This window comes from Pagrus pagrus (genome assembly GCF_965226575.1).
Source record: "Pagrus pagrus genome assembly, chromosome: 18".
NCBI lineage: Eukaryota > Metazoa > Chordata > Actinopteri > Spariformes > Sparidae > Pagrus > Pagrus pagrus.
Window position 1 is genome coordinate 22,583,265 of NC_140202.1, and position 20,863 is coordinate 22,604,127.

The following is a 20,863-nucleotide window of genomic DNA, read 5'->3' on the forward strand; positions in this document are numbered from 1 at the left end:
GATGGTATTTGGCTTACTTCTGCTGTAAGGTAAGATTCTGGATGTGCAATTCATTTGAAAAAGAAATAAATGTTCAAAATAAAATGTATAAAAGTATAAATATTCACATTTCAAGTCAGCTGTAACGATCTTCAACTGCTAGAAGTTGAAACGGCCTAATAAAACGAAATGATAAACAATTAATGAATTCAAATAGTTAAAAATAATGGATAATAATGATAGATAATGGTAAACTATGGATAAAAGGTTTATATAGACTAAAGTCATAGATAAAGCTGAAACAGCTAGCTTGAAGTGGAGGAAAAATAGATAGCTATAAGTCATGGACTTGAGAACTGGTGGTGAAAAAAGTTTTGCCAGGATAATCTAAGCTTCAATTTTTTTTTCCATCTGTGAAAACACATGGGAAAAAAAATTGTGAAACCAAGTGGGAACATTTTTTTCCCCTTGAAATCCTGAATTTTTGTTGTTTTTCATTGGTGAAAAACTCCCCAACAAAGTCAAGAAAAAAAGTTTTGGCAGGAGACTAAATGTCTCAGATTTCTTGTCTAACCTCATTTTTCCAAGCAATTGTTTTTGTAATACTCATTTTGAGTAATAAAGATTTTTTTTGGACTACAGACTTTTTCTCCCCCAGTTGTTTAAGTATTAAGTGACATACTGTTGGGCTGATGGTTAAAATGCGTACTGCAACACTGCATTTCCATTCCAGTTAGTTGAATGCAATTCGCTTTGGGTTCGGGGTTAACACAGAAAAACTTACTGGAAGGTTTCAGACTTTTATTGTGATCCATTTGAAAAAAGGTTTTACAAAAGGTAACATTCAATTTTTACACCAATTCTTTAAAAAAATCACTTAAAATAAGGTTTTGATACAACAAATTCAGTTAACTAAGTAATGGCTTCTATAAACAATGTGAAAATAAGATAATATACATGTAAATGAATGCTACAAACATGAGGACAAACTGAGGAAGGGATTACATTAATTAAAATTAAAAATTAAAAAAAAACAATGATTGTTTTCCTTTTAACTCGAGTGACATCTGGCCAAAATTACCAACAGAGCAGTTATTGCAAAACTCATCCCACATCATCTGGTATCCAACTGGAATGTTCGATGACAAAAACACCCTCGAGGGCTCACTGATTTCTTGCATCTCGGTTTTTTTCTTCACATGGCACGATTGGTGCGTGTTTTCCTCCTGCGGCCGTGTGCAGCTGACAACGACAATGAAGAGCCCTGCAGGATTTCAGAGGTAACCACTCCACACTTTGACTTTTTATGATCACCATCATGTGGCTAAGATTTAGTCGACACTCGGATTGGCAGAGAGACACAGAAAACTGAAATAATACAATGTGAATTTACAACGAAAATATGCAAAAAAAAAAAAAAAAAACAAGAACGAAAAATAACGTTTTGATGTGGACAAGCACAGCGGACGGCGTGCTCGTGAGGACAGATGAAACATTCTGTTCAGACTGACCAGATGCTGGAAGAAGTTGCCCCTTTTTTTAAGAGCGGCTTGCATCTATTTTTCCCCGTCGAGGGCGGAAAACACCAACTTCAGATCAGTTAACAGTGGCACTGTCGCCCTACTCTGACCACCAGCTGAACCTCCGGCTCGGCTTGAAGCAGCACAGCATGGCGTTAGCCTCATAGTCCTGTTGGATGTCAATGATTGGGCGACAGCTGCTGCGGATTTAATAAAGGAACGGTTTGACATTTGGGGAAAGATGCTTTTTTTTTTTTTTTTTCCAAATTGATGAACTTTCCCTCCGTCAGTTGGGCGTGGATGCAGTGCTGCTTCAAACAGACCGCTCGGTTTTGTCAGAACTCCCCAGAGACAAAAATTCAATCATACCAGAGAGGTTCGCGACTTCCTTCACTCCTACTACTCATCATCATCATCATCATCATCATCATCTCAATTTCACAAACACATTTATCTCCGTTACATCTGCAAAGCTTAAAAAAACATGCACCTCCAGCATTTTATACAAGAGTATGATACAAAATAAGGCATTTCATTGTGTCGAGTATTCATGTCACATGTTGAGTGTTAATACGTGTTTTCTTGTCTGTGTGTGTGTGTGTGTGTGTGTGTGTGTGTGTGTGTGTGTGTGTGTGTGTGTGTGTGTGTATACGCGTGTATATAGCAACCACATTTTAATGTTATTCTTTTTGCCCGCCTATAAAAAGACTGCAAAAAACAAACATAAAGTCATGTTAACTCTTACTTAAAATATATATATTTGTCATATATATTTACGTATATATTCATATGTAAAAAACAAACAAAAAAAAATAGGTAAGAGGGAAAAGAGAAAAGCCCAAGAGGTCCCTGTGATAGGCCAGTTCTCAAAAAACCACCTCACCCCATTCAACCCCTCATTCCATGACCTCTCCGGGCGCCACAGTGACCAGCTGTAAAGGGATCTCCTGATTGCCTACGAGGTCGTGGGTGGCGGTCTGGAGGATGAGCGTGGTTCCGTCGGTGGTGATGACGGCGTCGGTGGAGGGCGGAGACGTGGAGGGAACGCCTTTTTTATTCTGGTGAGTCTTTATGTGCTTGGCCAGGTGGTCGCTCCGCATGAACCTCTTGGAGCACTCTGTGCACACGAACTTCTTCTCTCCTGTGAGGAGCAAATCAAACACAAACATCAGCCTGAGGGACAAAATAAAACCTTCACTGGTTAAAACACACCGTTTAACAGGTAATGGGATGGACCGGACGACTTAGTCAAATTCTGGTGTTGACACACAGTGTGTGTTTGCCAAGCTTCAGTCCTAAAAAGACGTTTAAAACTGGTTCATCGTGAAAGTTTATTTGATGACATCAATTCACATTTAGTCTCAGTGTCTCCACAATGACGATAGACTAATATTTTTACATTGTACAGGATAAAAAAAGCCTTTTTAGCAAATCCTGCAATAACAAATTTTACTGCAGGATTTTCTGTCTGGACCACAACTGCTTATGTCCTTTTGAGGCGTTACGCCTACATACATGTATTTCTTCAGCATGTGCACTTTGCTCCAGAAGTCCCAGTTTTGACTAGTAAAAGCTTTAACTGTCTGTCTTATTCAACAATAATGTACAAAACTTCTCTTATTATGATGTCCTGCAAGCTTCTTGTTGGCAGCACACAGTCTATACAGTTCTATATTTATACAATTTTATATGAAACATTAAATGTGTTGACGTGATTTCTCCATGTAGACCACAAACAGCCTACCAGTGCAATATGACTTTGGAGAAATACCTTCACACTAATCGGTATCGTCTCTCTTTTAATCTATAAATGAACAGATTGCTGATGATGTAACAGCATTTTAGCTGCACTCAGACCGAATATCACTCAGTTTTCAACCAGAAATCAACGTTGAAATCCCGGTTGGTGCTCGCTGGGATTCATTAAGTGAAATTCACGAAGACAAACGAAGGCACCACCGTCACGTAAACATGGATGGAGGTGGAGTTTTTTGGTAAAACTGTAAAGCGTCACCACAGATCTTAGTCAAAACAATTTTTTTTAAATGAATTGAAGGAACCCTCAAGAAAAACTTTATTATGTTAATGTGAGAAAGAAATGGGATGATTTATTGATGAATTTATTGATCCTGCTTGGGGCCTTTAAAAGGCTTCATCAACCATTTATTAAGCAACTGCTTTTTAGGTTTAAGTTGCAACTGATGTTTAGAATACTTTGAAAATGGCTAATAAATACTGTGTAGTTCACCTATAAACATTATTTACACAGTCATAAAGCTGGAATTGGCGTTTATAAACCTTTACAATTGCTTCATAAATGTTTCCAAAGCATTTCAAATTCACATTTTATTAATGATGGTTGGTGCAGACAGATCTTGAAACAACCGTCTCTCAGATCCACAGCAGAGGCAGACGGAAATTTAATTGTGGGGCTATTGAATAATTAAAGTTTTTAAAAAAATTCAATCTCAATATATTGCTGTAGGCTCAGTCCTGAATCTAGTTACTCTGAAGTCCAGACAATCCACAGATGACAAGGTGAACGCTTTTCATTGGAACTGCTTTACCAAAAAACAGTCTCTATTTATCTGTTCACAATAGTGAAGAAATGCTATGAGAAGGTGAGGAAACACGCACAGAAAATGATGAAAGTCGCTGCAACAACAAGCTGAAAAACAATAAATCATCACACTATGATAACATTAGCACTTTACCCCTCTTTTCTAGATTAATCTCTGCACCGTGGCACAACCAAACCACCAATCGGTGATCGATACGCCCGTTAATACACGACACAGTCATTCATGTTTTCACAGGTCATTCATCCACTGATCCTTTCTACAGTCGTTCAAGACCAAATGCTATGTGGAGCGATAACAAGGGACCAGGATTGTCTGAGGAAGTAAGAACTACAGTGCATTTAAATCAGAACAGTAAGTGCTTTTCTTTTCTCAGCTGCAAGTTGTTTAACACCTCTCATCACTGAGCCTTGTGTCATCAAAAAGAACAGCATGGACAGCTTGAGACACACATCTACTCGGGACATGAAAATATTTTGGTACACTGTAATGTATTAACTGCAAAGTCTAAAAACAGGAACATCTACCAAGAACTACACACTGTTTTATTAAAAATACCACATGTACAATCTCTGTTTTGCTGTCATTCCTTCAACATGAATGTATTCACCACTTTCAACTTGCTACAGACATAAAAACTGTCTTAATTTGCCTTTTTTCATACAAGAAAACAGCTGGTAATAAAAACAGATTTAATTGAGCGTTGTCTCACCTGTGTGTGTCCTCCTGTGTCTCTGCAGCTCGTCGCTCCTGGTGAACCTCTTCCCGCAGAACATCCAGTTGCAGACGAATGGTCTCTCCCCGCTGTGCCAGCGCAGGTGAGCTCGGAGATGAGACGTTTTCCCGTAAACCTTCCCGCAGCCAGCGATGTGGCAGATATGCTGCTTCTTCTTCCCCATGCCAGAACCTCTGTGAAATGCCAGGAAATTGCAATATGAGTGACAACACAAACACTGTGGATGACCCCCCCCTTTTTTTTTCAAACTAAATGAATGCAAAGACTGAAAAAATACCAAAAAAGGCAAAAATAATAAACCAAAAATAATCTCACATCACTAAACACTCTGATACTCACTGGTAAAAGATTAGCAAGAACATTTGCATTTGTGTTTGCATTCATATCTATGCAAATATGGATTTACAGCTCTAGAGAGAACAATAAAAGAGAAGCTGATTGAACATCCTGAAACATCAAATGTACAACTGTTGTAAAATCTGGGTGTTGTGGTTGTCTCACTAAAAGGTGCCACAGGTTGTAATAAATCTGGCTGTAAGTGCAAAAACATGTAATATAATGCCTCATTATTGTAATTATGATGTTTAATAAAGTTTTAGGACATCATTTTGTTCTGCCAAGTTAATTCTTCCACCTCCAGGAAGCTGTGATGTGCGTGTGCCCACCTTCCACCAGACTCTTTGCAGTTGGGGCAGGTGCAGGCTACTCTACGGAGCCTCTTGCCCTCCCCGCTCGGCGTCTCCATGTCCTCATCGCCTATCTGAACACGCAGGTTGTTCAGGTCGCTGGGGTTCAGCGTTGAGTCTCCGCTCAGCTGCCACTCCTCAGAGTCCGGCTCCTCCTTTATCTGGATACCTGAACCACAGAAGAAGCAGCAGATTTAGGACCTTTTCAAGATATTTGACACTACAAAGTGAATTGTGTGTGAGGATGTGCAGGTGTCCCATACCAGCTGGACTGTTTGCATCGTCCCCTTGTGTGTACTGAATTCCAGATTGTGTTACAGAGTTCACTGTGACTGTCTGGAGGTTGGGCAGGCTGACCTGGCCTGTCTGACCCAGAGGGAGGGTCTGAACCGGTGCTAAGGTGAGCTGCTGGGCCTGTCCCTGCCCCTGGGGCAACTGGAGCCCCTGGAGTGACTGGACACCCTGAACCTACAGAGACAGATGGGACATGTGTTAATAATCTGACATCTTTCACAACGTGAAAATACAACATGCCACACTTCTCGTAGGTTACCTGGAAGGTCTGCCATTGGATCTGTCCAGTAGCGGTGACGGTTTGGGCCTGGATGAGGAAGGTCCCCGGGTTGACCAGCTGCACACTCTGTAGAGTCTGACCTCCTGCATTCAGGTCCTGGCCCTGAGCCACCTGGGCTACCTGGGCATGACTGTCCCCAGACAGCTGCAGGATGGGCTGCGAGATAGTGGTGGCGTTGGAGGATGAGACCTGCAGAGGAAGGAAAAGGCACATTAAATTACAATTACACAAAAAGGCTGTGAAAGCAGCATTCCCGTCATGTTTCTATGTAGGCGGCCGTGGTTCAATAGTACAGTGGATAATTAGCCTTATTCATGTTGATAAATTGCAAGTTAGAACATTTCTCACAAGTCAAGAATGTATTTGTGGTTGATGACAGTCAGAGTCGGGAGCTCCGAACACTTGAGAACTGGTTGCACAACAGCGTTGTGTTCACAATCTCACTGTAGATTTTTTCAATCTACAAGCCTATACATGAATGCACCATTCTAGCACTTTCAATCGTAGTTATAAAGTAAATGTGCAAAGTTAAAAAAAAAAAATCTATAGGAGTCAAATCTACCAAGGCAGGTTGGCCAGATAAATTCTGGGAAATTTGGGTAACATGTCACATATATATTAACAGCAGATAACATGAAGAAAGAGTGCTCTATTGTGGCCTCAAGCAGCAGCTCCTGTCCGTTCTGGCTTGTGAAAAAGAACCCATGTCTATTAATACCCTGCATCATATCAAGCTGGTTATCTTTTGAAATTACTAGATACCCGACTTTTCACAGCAATACTAAAATGATACTTTTATGGTACCTGTAATTATGATCAGACATTTGATGAGAAATGAACACTTTCCAATAAGCTGTGCGAAAGACACATTTGGGCCAGTACCAAGAAAGTATCGTGGTCCGATACCTACCTACCTACCTACCTACCTACCCTTTGTGTTACAAAAACATTTATTTCCCCTCTTATAGCTTAAATTTTTGTGATTTATCTGGGGACCAGGTTGACCCCAGGCTGGAAACCGCAGCCTTATAGCATACAAGTTAACACACGTACACATGACATGGTGTTTTAGACAAACTCTAACCTGGATTTGCTGCAGGTGGTTGTGGGAGTTGTAGTTTGCTGAGGATGATGGGTCAGACACGCCTGCAGACACGGCGGTTGCCTGGGTCAGAACCCCAGTGCCGTCAATGGTCTCGGGGAGATGGGAGGCGTTGGAGGAAGAAGTGGTGGTTGGCACGTAGAGTTCCTGGTTGCCGCTGCCGTCGCTCACCGTCACCAGCGACTGTTTGACACCAGCGTCCTGTCCCTGACTCTCCAGCGTCTGACCGCTCATGATGAGCTGACCTTCAGCTGTTACCCCTGTTGCGATGGGGACAGTATGCGCCCCTGTCAGGCCTAGAGACTCCAGATCCAAACTGTTTATGGGGACGAACGTTATGTTGCCAGGTAGCCCTACTGTGCTGGTGTATGACCCCCCAGTCAGCGGGACGCCTTGGATTGACTGTACATGCCCCGCCTGCGTCAGGAGGTCAGTGGTCGCCGTTGTGGCACAGCTGATTCCGATGGTACCCTGGCTGCCATCTTGGAGAAGCTGGATCTGCCCCGTGCCATCATCCAACCCCTGTGTTGAGAACCCTGCAAGTGTCCCATCTGCATTTTGGATTTGGGGGATGACCTGGAAGAAGGAGCGATAGCTTTGAGCATGATCATCACCTGAACACAACACCTACGTGTATCTTGAACCTGCTTCTGTCTCTTTTTACCTGATACTGAATGCCTGACACTCCATTGGCTGCGGCGTCATTACCGGATGCTGTAACGTAAATGGGCTGGCTGGGAAGACTCCCAAGCGGCAGCACGTACTGCCCGTTGGACGTGACAATTCCCGAGTTTGGAATGTGAACGACTCCGTGGTCTTCCTTCCCAGTTGAGACGGGGGTTAAAACCTCCCATCGGTCTGAACCCGTCAGCTGAATGGCAGACATATCTGTCGTCTGGGGGTAAAATTAACAGATTAACAAGGACAGATCACGCTTCAACAAGAAAGATTCATCTCAGCCTTAGGTTTAGATCTCAGGAAAACCAGGCTGCCTATTGTATGGGAACCAGTTGCGAATTCAACGACTGTGCTGAAACATCAAAGAGAGACTAAATCATAGTCTGTGGGGGATCATGTGGGATTTGTGCTGAAGCAAAAGGATGGACGATAAAACAGCCACCAGCTAGATGCAACCACCAACACACAGGGCGAAGATAACAGGCTCACAACCGGTCGAGAGCAGAGAGTGGGGGATGGGTGGCTATTACAACACAATTGAACGCTCCTGTTTTGATTATGGACGCTTTCCAGACAATAATAATCACACCCCGGCATCCTCCCAACCCAAGGCACACCGGCTATCTTCCAGCGAGCCGACCCAAGTGACTGACTTCAGTGTCCTACCCACTATGGGCGGGTTTTACAGGGGTAAAGTGGGTGGCCGTTATTGAGGGGAACACAGGAAGTGTACGGCTTTCACCCCATGCCATCAAAATTTTAAAACGTGTGAACTTCATGCTCTCAAAAACACAACCAGCAATCGAAAGCGAGCGAGAAAGACGGGCTAGAAAATGTCGGATACCTGTGTTTCCGCTGCGCCGCCGGGTTGCAGAAACTCGCTTTGACTGCTGTCCACGTCCGCGGACGCCATTTCTCCTTGTTTCAGAGGCTGCTCTGGCGCTAGCAGGGAGAGAGGGGGAAACTCAGCAAAACTCTGTAATCTTCAACTCCTGTCTGCCAGAAAAGCCCGCAAAGCATCCCCACTCTCCAGTCCAAAAGGAGCTGACTGCGAAATTCAACTTTACAGCGGAGATTCTGAGGCAATCTCGGCCCAGATTGACTGTTTACTTTGTCAACTCCGTGGCTAGGGCAGCTAGCTGCGTTAGCTAACCATATCTAGCTAGTTAGCAGTGGAGCAAAAGATAAAAAGACGCAGCTTGCTTCGCTGTAGGTTACACAAACTCACCGATTAGTTGGACGCTTCGATGCGCTAAATGTTTACGTACCAGTCATAGCGTGAATGGTAGTAACCGGGAGGATTATCTGATCAACTAAACTCCAAACATGATTATTTTATCAAAGGCGGGCTAGTGTTGATCGGTGAATTCGGGTCGATTTTTTTCTATTTTGATTGACGGTGCGGGAAACACAAAAAGGTGGGACTAACAAGCTTGACCGTCGAATTTGCATCACATTACAGGACGTCCCGCCCTTCTTCTCTAAGCCGATTGGCTAGGCGGGGGGTTCGTCACACGTCATTGGCGCACACAGATGTCAATCACTTTTTATAGTACGTGTGTTTCCTGTTTGTTGTTGAAGGAGACGAGAGATGGTATGCAGTTGTTGAGTTCTCCACAGGGATACTCGAAAAAACAGCAGCGTATGTGTCGAAGTTACACAGTTTATTTTACCGTTTCAACGTCAAAGAAAGTTATATACATTCTTAATCTTGGTTTGTACAGAAACACGACCTTAAAATCAGCAGGACTTTTGTGCTCTCTGCCATTGCAGCATTTAACAAACTACCTCACTGAATGTGTTGTGTGCTTAAAGGGCCACTGTGTAGTTTTGGAGAAGAAATTCAAACTCTGAATTTTTATATTTACAATGTTAATCAGGTAATGATACAAACTGGAAATTTTGTTTTTCCCATAAGTGAATAAACAAGCTGTTCTCAGAGGGAAAATAAGGTCTCCAGAACAATGTTTGAAGCTAGAAAGGTGGCAGGGTCCGCCACATATTAACAAAGTAAAACAGTAATAAATGATGTTGTCCTTAAAGTATAAGTATAAAAAACTTGTAATAATGTGCTTTCTTTCTGAGTTGGTTTTTAAAGTTTGGTTACTAATCCTTTGCTGTAGGTGGCCTCCATTACAAAGCCGGGCATTTTTAAAAGCTAAATATCCCTACACTAACTTGTAGCCGGTATAATAGTTTATTCATTGTCCCAATTGTCACATACATAGCTAAAAGATGTTTGTAAGTTCTCATAAGCGAGTAAATTAATTCACCAGAACGATTCCCAGCAGATAAAGTATTTTTTGTTTCACAACATGGCAGGCACAACAAATGTTCTTGCTATCATACTAAACAATTCTCCTTAGCTAATGATGGAGTCATGAAAATCCAGAAGTTCAAATATATCTTTTTGTGAGTACTTTAGGGACTCGATTCAACACTGAGATTGAAACATTATAGACAAAAACAAATTCAAAATATGTAACAGGCAGCACAACTTTGTACGATTTGTAATAGCTTGAATATATGAATGTATTAAGTGATTGTAACAAAACACTGAATAAGCCTATTATTCCAGTGTCACAGTCAAGCTTAGAAGAGTAAAAAGTAGAAACACACAAGGCAACAACAGGTTTGTCTCTTTTATTGATACATGCATATTGATGAAGATGACATTTATTGTATTTTTGCTCCCTTAGGTTCACAGGATTTTTATCGTAGTCCACAATTTGGCAAGGGGTTTAGTGAGGGGATCTGTTTTATACTCTTGAAAATGTACACATCCACACCGTGTAGGCAGCGAGGAGAGGTGAAGCAAACTGTACAGCCCAGATGATCCACAGAGCGTAGTTCATAATGTGAAAAGTCTGTTGTTTTTTTGTGTTTACCAGCCGAAACTAAGTCAATAAAAGCAGTGTGTACAACATTCAGGCACCATCAGGAATGCCTGCTTTGCTCTTAAAATATTATTATCCTCCTCAGAATACAGCACAGTCCTGGCCTGAAGCATAACAGAGTGTGATGGCTTTCATTTTCTCTTACAAGTGAACACGGCACCAATCAAACGTTTTTAGACACCGCATATTTAAGCATTATTGAATAAATCTCAGGTATTATGTGTTTATTCTGAGAAGCATAAAACATAAGGGAGTGCAATTAAAGAAAAGGCATAAAAGAACTGAGAAAATAAGACCTAAACTCATTTAATCACTGCTGATTAACTCATAACACATGCTGTGTATCACCCTCACTTATTTCAGCACTGTTAGCATGTGTTAAAAGATGCTTTACAGATTAAGAACACCTGCCGGTAATGAAGCACTAATTAAGGCGTGTCATTATCATGTGAGAAATAAAAAAAATCAAATAAGCTAACTCAAATCTCTGCAGGACTCACACAGGATGAGTCAGACATTACAGAGAGCAAGCCACTGCAGTTTCATCACATTAAAACCTCAAATAACTTTTATGGACACAGGCAGGAGATTAAAACCCAAAATGAAACATATTTTTGGTGTGTTTGGGGTGTTTTGGTGAAATTCTTATGATGCATCTATATTAAACCGCTACATCAGCATCAAGTGGAAAATAATATGCAGGTTGTGTTCTGGCAATTTCCAGTAAAATCAGAATTTATTATTATTTCTCAGTTCAATTGTACTTTTTTTCCTTCCTTGAAACCATGAAAGCAAGAATACAGGGCTTTCAAAAATGTCTGACTGGTTCAGTGGTGCAAATTACAATTTGCTCAAAATATTACAGGTAGGAATGATTGCTATTCATGTATGGAAACATTATTATATTGAATGATTTTAACAGATTCTGGTCCAGACCTGGGAGGCCATGAATTGATCCTCTGAATTCAAGAGACGAGTATGAAAACCAGCAGACAGTGTAGCTCTTTGAGACCAGGCTAAGCTGTATTATGAATTCTTCCTCTGGTGACTGTGGGGTCTCATGGTTTCTTTTTAGGTGCGTTGGGTGTGTTGAATTTGAAAAAGATAATGTCTCCATCCTCCACGACGTAGTTCCTGCCCTGTTGCCTGTATTTCCCAGCAGACTGTGAAGGAGAGAGTGGACATTTAAGGAAATTTCTCAGAGTGTCAACGTAGTTGCTGGCAGAGATTCAACACTGTGCCAGTTCAAGCTTATAATTAGTCGGTATACAAACACACACCTTGACTGCGTTTTCGCTGCCCTCCTCTTTGAAGTCAGCATACTTCATCACCTCGGCCATGATGAAGCCTTTCTCAAAGTCAGTGTGGATCTTTCCTGCAGCCTGAGGAGCCTTGCTACCTTTCTGTTGGAGCAAAAAGAACAGAACAATTCAACAACATGACTTATAATAAATTAACACACTGCCACCTTGAAGAACTTCAAACACTAACTCGATATTCTGTGCCAAAAACATGACTGAAAAGAAAAGAAAACATACTGCATCTCAGTTTCACTGAATTTGGAAGCAACTATAATGAATGAAGCCTTTTACTGGGGCCCCTTAGGACAAAATGTGAAAGAGTAAAAACATACAAACTAAAAGAATGTACTGCGAATAAGTAAAAAAGGGAGAGAAATGCACTTCAAACTCAAATATCAAAACCCATAAAGCCTTAAATGCACAAAAAAATTCCGGTCTTGTTCCAGACTTCTGTGTTCCCACCCACATCTCAGATGTTTCAGCAAGCTGAGAAAAATTTAAATCCAGAAATGCTGCAAACACGTTGCAAAATACTGAGAGCTAATGTATGAGCAATCACAAAAATGCTCTTCAAATCCAAAAATACAAATTTGGGCTCATTTCTCGGACGTATAACTCTGTGTGATTATGATTCAGTGTGAACAGGTGCGTTATTAGTCCGTGACAGAAAAACCTCTTAGGGATCTATCAACAGTTAATGCTCAAGAACATAAGGTAATAAAGAACTTTTCATCATCATAGCACTTACCCTCATGGTCCAAGCTCGCACCTCATCTGGTCCTGCGGTGAAGAAGTATTCCAGCTGTAGTGCTGCATAGCCGGTCTTTATTATTTTGGTCAGAACACTGGAAACACACAGAGGAGCCATGATGGAGCAGTTCCAAGAACCGATTCACGATATTAATGCTACATGTTGTGTTTATGTCCCACCTCTGTGTCTTTTGCTCCTGGCAGTACTTAGCCCTCTCCTCCTCCTCCATGTCAAACAATTTAGCCTCGACACAGCCACTCACAGGAATCACCATCGCACCGGGATCGTGAGCGTCTACCCACTCCTTGATTTTTGCCAACCTGAGAGAAACAGGCAGCAGGGTTAATTATTCTGAATGTCTGACAGCAACTACATACTTAAATAAAATATGTATGGGACGTGCACAAGCAAGCTTACCACTTGTTCTTTTTTCTGATGTAATCCTTCTCTGAGAGATTAACCAGGTAGATCATGGGCTTGGACGTCAGGAACAGGTATTTATTCAACACCTCAATCTGTGGAGAAAATTAAAAAGTTTACAAAACATGTTTAGTTCTCAGTTCAGTGAATTTCTGCGGTGACACCCTGCTGATAAGATAATAGGCATGCTGTTCCAGAGAGTCCAATTACAGTACTCTGTCAATCAGGAAAACAAATGGAAACCACAGAAAAAGCATAATTAAACCAATCACTGGGGTTTATCTGAATTTTAAATTGGAGCATTAGAAGAGAAATACTGAAAATGGCAGAAATTTGTCAAAAAGGCAAAAAACAAGACAAACACACTTGATTGAGATGACCAAGTTTTTATATAAGACAGAAACTATTAATCCACTACACTGAGACTAAATTGCATCTTCCAACTGATCCATACAGCAGCCCTGTAAAGCATTTGTTTGGAAATATTACAACAAATTCTTACAAACATACTATCCTAACACATGAATATACATCATTACCTCTTTGTCGTTCCAGTCGCTGCAAAATCGAATGTGTTTCTTCTCATCCACGATCCAGTTCTTTACTTTCAACATGATGTCCTGAAGCCAGAAGCAGCAGGTTACATATCATTTAGCCCCCAAAATAATGACACAAAAATAAAATAGGGAACAGCTGCATAGCACATAAACCAAAACACTTCACTTACATATTCGGGCTTGAGTTTTTTGTCACTTCCTCTGACGGCGGTTTTCTCCAGTTTGTCAAGGATTGGAGCAATCATTTCCTCGTCCTTTAGTCGCAGCTCCTCATGGATGATCTCAATGTCCCTCACAGGGTCAACGTTACCCTCCACGTGGATGATATCCTCATCATCAAAAGCACCTAACAGGGATGTAGTCACCATGTTACATATATGTACACATTTCAAAATCTGAGGGCTTTTTATTGATATAACAGGTATTTACCTGCTTTTTTATTTAAAAAACAAACAAACAATCAATTGGCCATTGTTTTTGTAATATATAAGCACAAAACTATCTTTTCACATCCTACAGTACTGCGTTGTACCATTCTTTACTTTTTATTTTATTTTTCTGTATTCTTTACCTTTAACATATTTGTTCACTTGTTATTGTCTGTGTTCCTAGTTGCATTGTATGTCCATTTCTGTGAAGTACATGGAGCAATGTAAACTGGAATCAAATGTCTTGTGTGTGTACACATACTTGGCCAATAAAGCAGACTCCTTCCAAACACCTGTCCACTACTCAGTTGTTACTACAAGGCAGCTGCGACCAGTAGAAATGACAACTCACGAGTCATGTGGAAGATGCCATCACAGGCACTGATGTGGGAGAGAAAGGCATTTCCAAGTCCCTGTCCTGCGTGAGCTCCCTTTACCAGACCAGCAATGTCCACCACGTTTAGAAAAGCTGGAACCTTACTAAAGAGAGGAGACAAGGATTCAGTGAGACAGAACTCCATGGATGTTGGACAAATTGAACAGGTTGTCAGAGGACGCTGTCATAACACACACCTAGCTGGTTTGTGGTATTGGCAGAGGAAATCATAGCGCTCATCTGGGACAGGCACCCTGCTCTCATTTGGGTCGATCGTGCAGAATGGGAAGTTCTCTGCAGCTGCCTGACTTTTAGTCAGCACATTGAAAAAGGTGGATTTCCTGCATTGGACAGAGTCAGGAACATGTCAACAGCAGTGCAATAACTAACCCTTAACCATGACTCAAAACATTTGTCCATTGGCTCAGGGAACATTGCTTTGCTGATACATATAACATGCACATACCCGACATTAGGTAATCCCACAATCCCAATCTTCAGAGAGGTCCCAAATCGTCCAATCAATGGAGGCTGCTTCGGGGCTTCTGTCTTTTTGGGGGGCATCTGCGAGAGTTACAAGTTGGTTACACCATAATGCCATGTCAGATTGTGTCACCAAATCCAGGCTTATTTGTACAACACCGATGCTAAAAGTTGGGTATGGATATTTCTCACTAAATAGCCCCATCCTACTGCGCTAGCTCCACAGAAAACGTGTCGGGCAGCTCTAGTCATATGCTCATTCAAACACAGCATGCTAACGCTAGCTAGTGGTTAACTGAAACCACTCCTAGCTACCTGTTAGCCACGATATCAGAGCGAACAGATACTACAGTCTGCCTTTTCTTGTCATAACAAGTACCCCGAAAGCTGCTTAGCCGATTAACCTCCCCTTTTAGTACCTTTATGTCTTTAAAAGCCCAAAGTCTACGTGGTGTTCACTCCTGTGATATGCGCTCACACCAGCCGCTCCGGTGGAAAGACAAGTTGGAGAGCAAACCGGAAGTGTTTTGACGTGAGGCGCCTGTGATTGGTCGGAGTAAGAGCTAGAAACGGCACGTCTGACAAATGGCAAATAAATTCAGGTTTTATTTAAACATTTTTGTTGTTGTAATAATTTGTTGTATTTTCACGTTTAACTTTTGTTTTTAAGGTTTTTTTTTTTTTTTTTAAAGTTTACTTAACTTCACTGCCTGCCTCTCCGTGGTGAATCCTAGCTAGAGGTCGCCCTTTTGCAGGATGCGTTCAGGGACATTCCTACAACCAAAAGATAAACTTCAAGGTAAAAATAGTGTTCAAATTTACTATTTCAGAACTAAAGTTCATTCTTGACAGTGGAAAAAGCTGATAACAGCCACCTTTTCATTGTATCACAAGTTTTTGTCATTAGATGAATGTAAGTTCTCATGGAAATTTGATATGGATGTTGAAATTTCATTTCTCATTTACATTGTGTTAAAAATTGAGATCTTTAGTGTAATCTTGATTTAAGAAATGTCAGTTGACAAAATAATCTCATTGAGTCCATTGATATTGTAGTAGTGTAAACAAACTTTCATATAATTGCTTCAGACTATACATTTGTATTCAATTACATAGTATTTACCTCTTTTCTTGTCTTGTAACCGAAGTCTGGTCGTCAGTAAAAACAAAACTTAAATCTTTACACAAAAACATGAGGGTTGCATACTGTTGTTCGGAGAAAGTAAGTCGTCCTATTGGACTTCAACACAGCATCAGACAGCACAAAGGCAGCCGTAGCGACATTGTCTAACAATTATATATCCAACTTGCACTGTAGTTCTACTCAAAATATATTTTTTAAATGTACAACCAACCTAACACTACCACTTGTTTTATGTTTCCGGGATGGATTGCAACTGTAAACGAAATTTAAATGAGCTTTGAAAATGCTCAATTTTGTAAAAGATTTTAACAAGGTTTCATTGTGGAAGACCACATCAAAAGAGGGTGTATGCATGAAATTCAAGCAATAACATTTTATTTCTGCAACAACAAAAAAATTGCAAGTTTGATGGGACTTCATGGCACAATATCTGGAGCATCTGTGTCATGAGGCAACAAGACTATTAAAATCTACCACAATGTTAATAAACAACAAAGCAAGTGACCCAAGTATTTTTTTATTGCTTATGTACAACCAGAAAAAAACATTTTCCACCAGAGAAAAAAAACACACAATTAAAAAGAAACATGGCGTCTAAAACATTTCAAAGAGCAAACTAGGATGCTGACAATTTAAGAAACCAACTACGTACAAACAAAATGAGAAATTGTAATGTAACTGCCACGAAGAGTCTGTCGAGGAAAGCCTAATGAAACCAGCCCTTCGTTTAATTACCAACGTCGAAAAGGTTGTTTTTTCATTCCCTGATTGATTGCTTTAACAGGGATGCCCAGAAATTACTTCCAATTTTGATAAAAGCCAGGGGGAAATGTAGCATATGAAAAGGGATGTGTTGTTGGAGCAGATCTGTATGGCCATTCAAATGTGGCTGAACACTTCCTATAAATTCTGGTTTTAAACCTTTTACACACATAACAAATCCAGAGTTCCTGTTAGATACATCATATCCATTCAAAAAGCATAAAAAGACAAGGAATAACACTGAACTTGTCATCGGCTCTTCTCTTGCTGCTCAGTAGTGACCTGGAAAAAAATTATAATAAAAAACAAAGTAAGATGAAGTGTCAGACTTGATTTATATATATATATATATTAAAAAAGAGCATATTTCATTAATGTTAGTTTGTGTGGATGATCTAAACTTTCCAGTGACAAATTCCATCATAAATCTATATATTCTAGTCCCTGGGTTAGATTTAGAAAGAAACGCACGTGGTGAGTAGGACCGTGATCGGGATCGTGAGTGGTACCCTCTGCTGTAGTAAGGAGATGGAGATCTGCGTCTGTAGGGGATAAACAAAACCACAACACATCGTCATGTTAGACATGGTTAGGATCGCTCAATTAACTAGAACAGTGAGTCGAAAAATTCAAAAAGCTGAATGGATTCACAATTTATTTTAAGGACTTTTGGATAACTTGCATTCAGTCATTTTTATTCTTGGCCTTTAAATAGCAGTATAAAAGCAACGCTATTTTCTTCTTGATAGTTATAGTGTATTATAGTATCAACCGTAGCAGTGGTCAAGGGAAAGGGAGAAGAACTCACCTGTAGGATTTGTAGTCTCGGCTCTCATAGCGATCATAATCACGATCATAACCTCTGTCGTAGCCTCTTTCGTACCCTCTGTCATAGTCTCTCGAAGAGCGACGCGATGAACTACCACTGCTAGCACGACCCTCACCGCTGCCGCCACCACTGCCGCCACCACCACCACTAAAAAAAACACAGAGTAGTAATGTTTAGTGACACATTAGAGGATACCACACACAGTAGTTTGTGGAAATGATCCGTGCAGTAAAAACAAAGCCACCTGATTAAGAAACACTCACTATGTGGGACGTCCCATGTAGATTCCAGGAGTGGGAGTGTGGGCTCGTTTAGTGATGGAGAAATCCACACGGATCCTGCGTCCATCAAGCTCCATTCCATTAGCTCGCTCCTTAGCCTTAAACCCACAACAACACCGTATGAATTAGATCCCACGTGATAACGGAATAGTTTACAGGTTTAACCTTTGCCCTGATTCCGACTGCAGACAAATACCCCATCTATACAGAGCCTTGTGTATGACTTGGACTACACTTTCACACCCCTGTGAAACTCCAAACTATTCAAATACTTGTAATAAAAATGTTTTGCTTTGTAACTGGTGGTAATTGTCAACATTATAACGTCTTAAAATGCATTATCATTCTCATCTTCCTAACCTCCTTGGAGTCCTCAGAGTTTTCAAAGTAGACAAAGGCAAAGCCCCTTGAACGGCGCGACTGCTGGTCATACACGATGTTGACGTCGGCCAACGGGCCGTATTTAGAGAAAACCTCCCTGAGATCCCTCTCAGTGGTGTACAGGCTCAGTCCAAACACACCCAGACAGCTGTTTGGGTCTGGGTTGGCCTGTGAGAGTAAACAGAGGACGAGTGTATAAATAATGTGAGCAAATGACCTGTCATTGCAATAAACCTGCCAAGTGAAGTGACAGTTGAAGGACCACAACAACGCTTCGATTTTGTATTGAATTGAATGCCTCACATTGTAATTATCTGAGACACAGCACTCAATACACACCCTGTTGCCAATGTGTCTGCGACGATTTGACATGGGAGAACGGCTGTGGCTCCTTCGTCTGCGGTACTCCCAGCTGCGAGAACGGCTCCTGGAGTGGCGTCGGTGAGAGCGGGAGCGGGAACGAGAGCGGGAGTGGTGCCTGCGGGAGCTTCGATGGGACCGGGACCTGAGAATCGACATTGACATGGCCTCAGAATTGTAGTCTTTGAGTCCACATGAGACTACCTAAAAAAATGTTTTCATATGCTTATGACAACAGCAACCCTTCCTACCTTGATTTTGACCTGGATCGAGAACGAGATCTGGACCTGGAATGACGGGATCCATCTTTGGAGCGTACCGGTGAGCGGCTGGGTGAGTGTGCTGATCCCCGAGGGGACCCACTCCTTGAGCCAGGCCGCGAGTCCTGGACAGACCAGACACTGAGGTCAGAAACACTTTATAGCCAAGTCAGTGCCAAACAACAAGAAAAGAAGGCCAGGGGGTGACTGCGCGTGCCCTCTGTGTGCCTCTTTCAGAGAGAGTTCATGACATTTTGGATTTTAAAAGGTTTGACACTGAATATTTAAAAATTTGATTAGAGAAGTTAACACATTGCAACAATAATATCAAGTAGAAATTAATTTAGCTGAAATGCAGATTGCACAATAAGGTACGGAGAGATTGACCAGTTATGTTTCTGAGACAGAGAGGAAAATAATCGTGCATGCTTTATAGAAAGAAAGTATGAAATAGAGTAATAACATGGCAGGCTGTTAGGAAATTACTCATACCCTGGTAAACTTCTGAGCTTAACTTCATAACTTCTTTAACTTCATTACTTCAAAACAACCCATCATTTCTTCTTTCTTCTGTTTGACATTATGACGTCTTTTTTCCTCCTCTTCCCCCATTTACCATCTGCCATTACAACACTAGTAGTGGGGACAGATCTTGATCGCTTCTTTTCAGCATCCAACACATTAGCATGCATCAACACCATCAGCTTCAAATTTAAAAAACTTCGCATCTGAAACTTCTTCCGCGTTTTTCTTTCTTCCAACCTCAACCTTAACAAAGAACAAACAAGGGTGATAAGGCATGTTGGTTTCTGTAAGAACCCAAAAAGTACATATATATATATATATATAAAACAGCAAAACCAGAAAATCAACATCGATTAGCTGAGTACATGTTTGTATGTTAGCTTTATGGTCTTGATCGGTCCTCAACTAGCGTGCTATGTTACGATACAAAGCTGAAAATCAGATAGGAATGATAAATATTGACTAGTAATTAGTCAATATTTACTGTTTAAATACCCAGAGTCAATAATTCAATAGTTAACGTTACGTAAACGGTAAGTAACAAATTAGCGGTAAAATGAAATGAAAGTAACGTGCCATGGCCAGGCGGCCGCCACATCTGTTAGGCTTTGTGGGCCGCATGTTGTAGCTAGCTAACGTTCAAGCTGTTGTTATAAACGCTAAACGGCTAACTACGATACATTAAGTAGTCTTCTGGCTACTCACAAAAACGCTAAGATTAGTCTCATATAGGACAAACTACTCTACGGTTTGAGGCCACTTTTCAAAACTGCAAACGCAGTTAACAGCTAAGCTAGCTAGCTAGCTAACATTAGCTAGCTCACTGTCTTTCCAACTGATATTTCCTTAATCTATGACCGCTGATCACAACTCACCTGCTCCGCGTAATCTTTGTCGTTGTCGCTCATATTATTCTAACTAAACAGGAGATGTGTAAAAACGACGTGGTACGACTGCCTCTTATGACCGATTTAACTTAATCGCATGCTGAGTTTATCGCAAAGCAAACCGGTTTGATCTGAACGGAGAGGTGAATGTTGCATAGCTACAAGCGGGCAATATCCGGTTCCGGTTTCAAGTTCAAAATAAAAGCATAAGAATCTCTATGATACTTTGACAAACATCAACTACAAACTTGAAATGCTTTTAAATGTTAGAAAAGCAGGTTTACTGCTCCATATCATAAACAATTATGACCCTTTCTTTATGTTTAAATTACCTAATCAAAACAGGACGTTATAGTGTCTGGTTGCA

The 20,863-nt window shown here is 41.0% G+C and overlaps 3 protein-coding genes across 3 annotated transcripts; all 3 read right to left on the reverse strand.

Moving 5' to 3' along the window:
* Positions 1-765: 765 nt before the first annotated feature.
* LOC311273482 (transcription factor Sp3-like) lies at positions 766-9,274 on the reverse strand. Its single transcript, XM_084380585.1, has 9 exons — positions 9,123-9,274; positions 8,699-8,796; positions 7,841-8,071; positions 7,159-7,752; positions 6,054-6,263; positions 5,764-5,968; positions 5,480-5,669; positions 4,791-4,987; positions 766-2,640 (listed from the first exon to the last, which is right to left on the reverse strand). Exons 1-9 carry the CDS (start codon positions 9,127-9,129, stop codon positions 2,396-2,398), a joined length of 1,977 nt encoding a protein of 658 aa, XP_084236711.1. The 5' UTR covers positions 9,130-9,274; the 3' UTR covers positions 766-2,395.
* A 1,207-nt stretch (positions 9,275-10,481) lies between these two features.
* LOC311274252 (obg-like ATPase 1) lies at positions 10,482-15,594 on the reverse strand. Its single transcript, XM_084381780.1, has 11 exons — positions 15,487-15,594; positions 15,051-15,148; positions 14,782-14,925; positions 14,561-14,688; positions 13,951-14,126; positions 13,763-13,843; positions 13,221-13,318; positions 12,983-13,123; positions 12,801-12,897; positions 12,032-12,154; positions 10,482-11,914 (listed from the first exon to the last, which is right to left on the reverse strand). The coding sequence occupies exons 2-11, from the start codon at positions 15,146-15,148 to the stop codon at positions 11,810-11,812; spliced, it is 1,191 nt and encodes a 396-aa protein (XP_084237906.1). The 5' UTR covers positions 15,487-15,594; the 3' UTR covers positions 10,482-11,809.
* A 1,118-nt stretch (positions 15,595-16,712) lies between these two features.
* Positions 16,713-20,655, reverse strand: LOC311273984 (transformer-2 protein homolog beta-like). Its single transcript, XM_084381353.1, has 8 exons — positions 20,485-20,655; positions 19,076-19,209; positions 18,804-18,969; positions 18,444-18,632; positions 18,066-18,181; positions 17,782-17,949; positions 17,445-17,515; positions 16,713-17,255 (listed from the first exon to the last, which is right to left on the reverse strand). The coding sequence occupies exons 1-8, from the start codon at positions 20,515-20,517 to the stop codon at positions 17,245-17,247; spliced, it is 888 nt and encodes a 295-aa protein (XP_084237479.1). The 5' UTR covers positions 20,518-20,655; the 3' UTR covers positions 16,713-17,244.
* Positions 20,656-20,863: the final 208 nt, after the last annotated feature.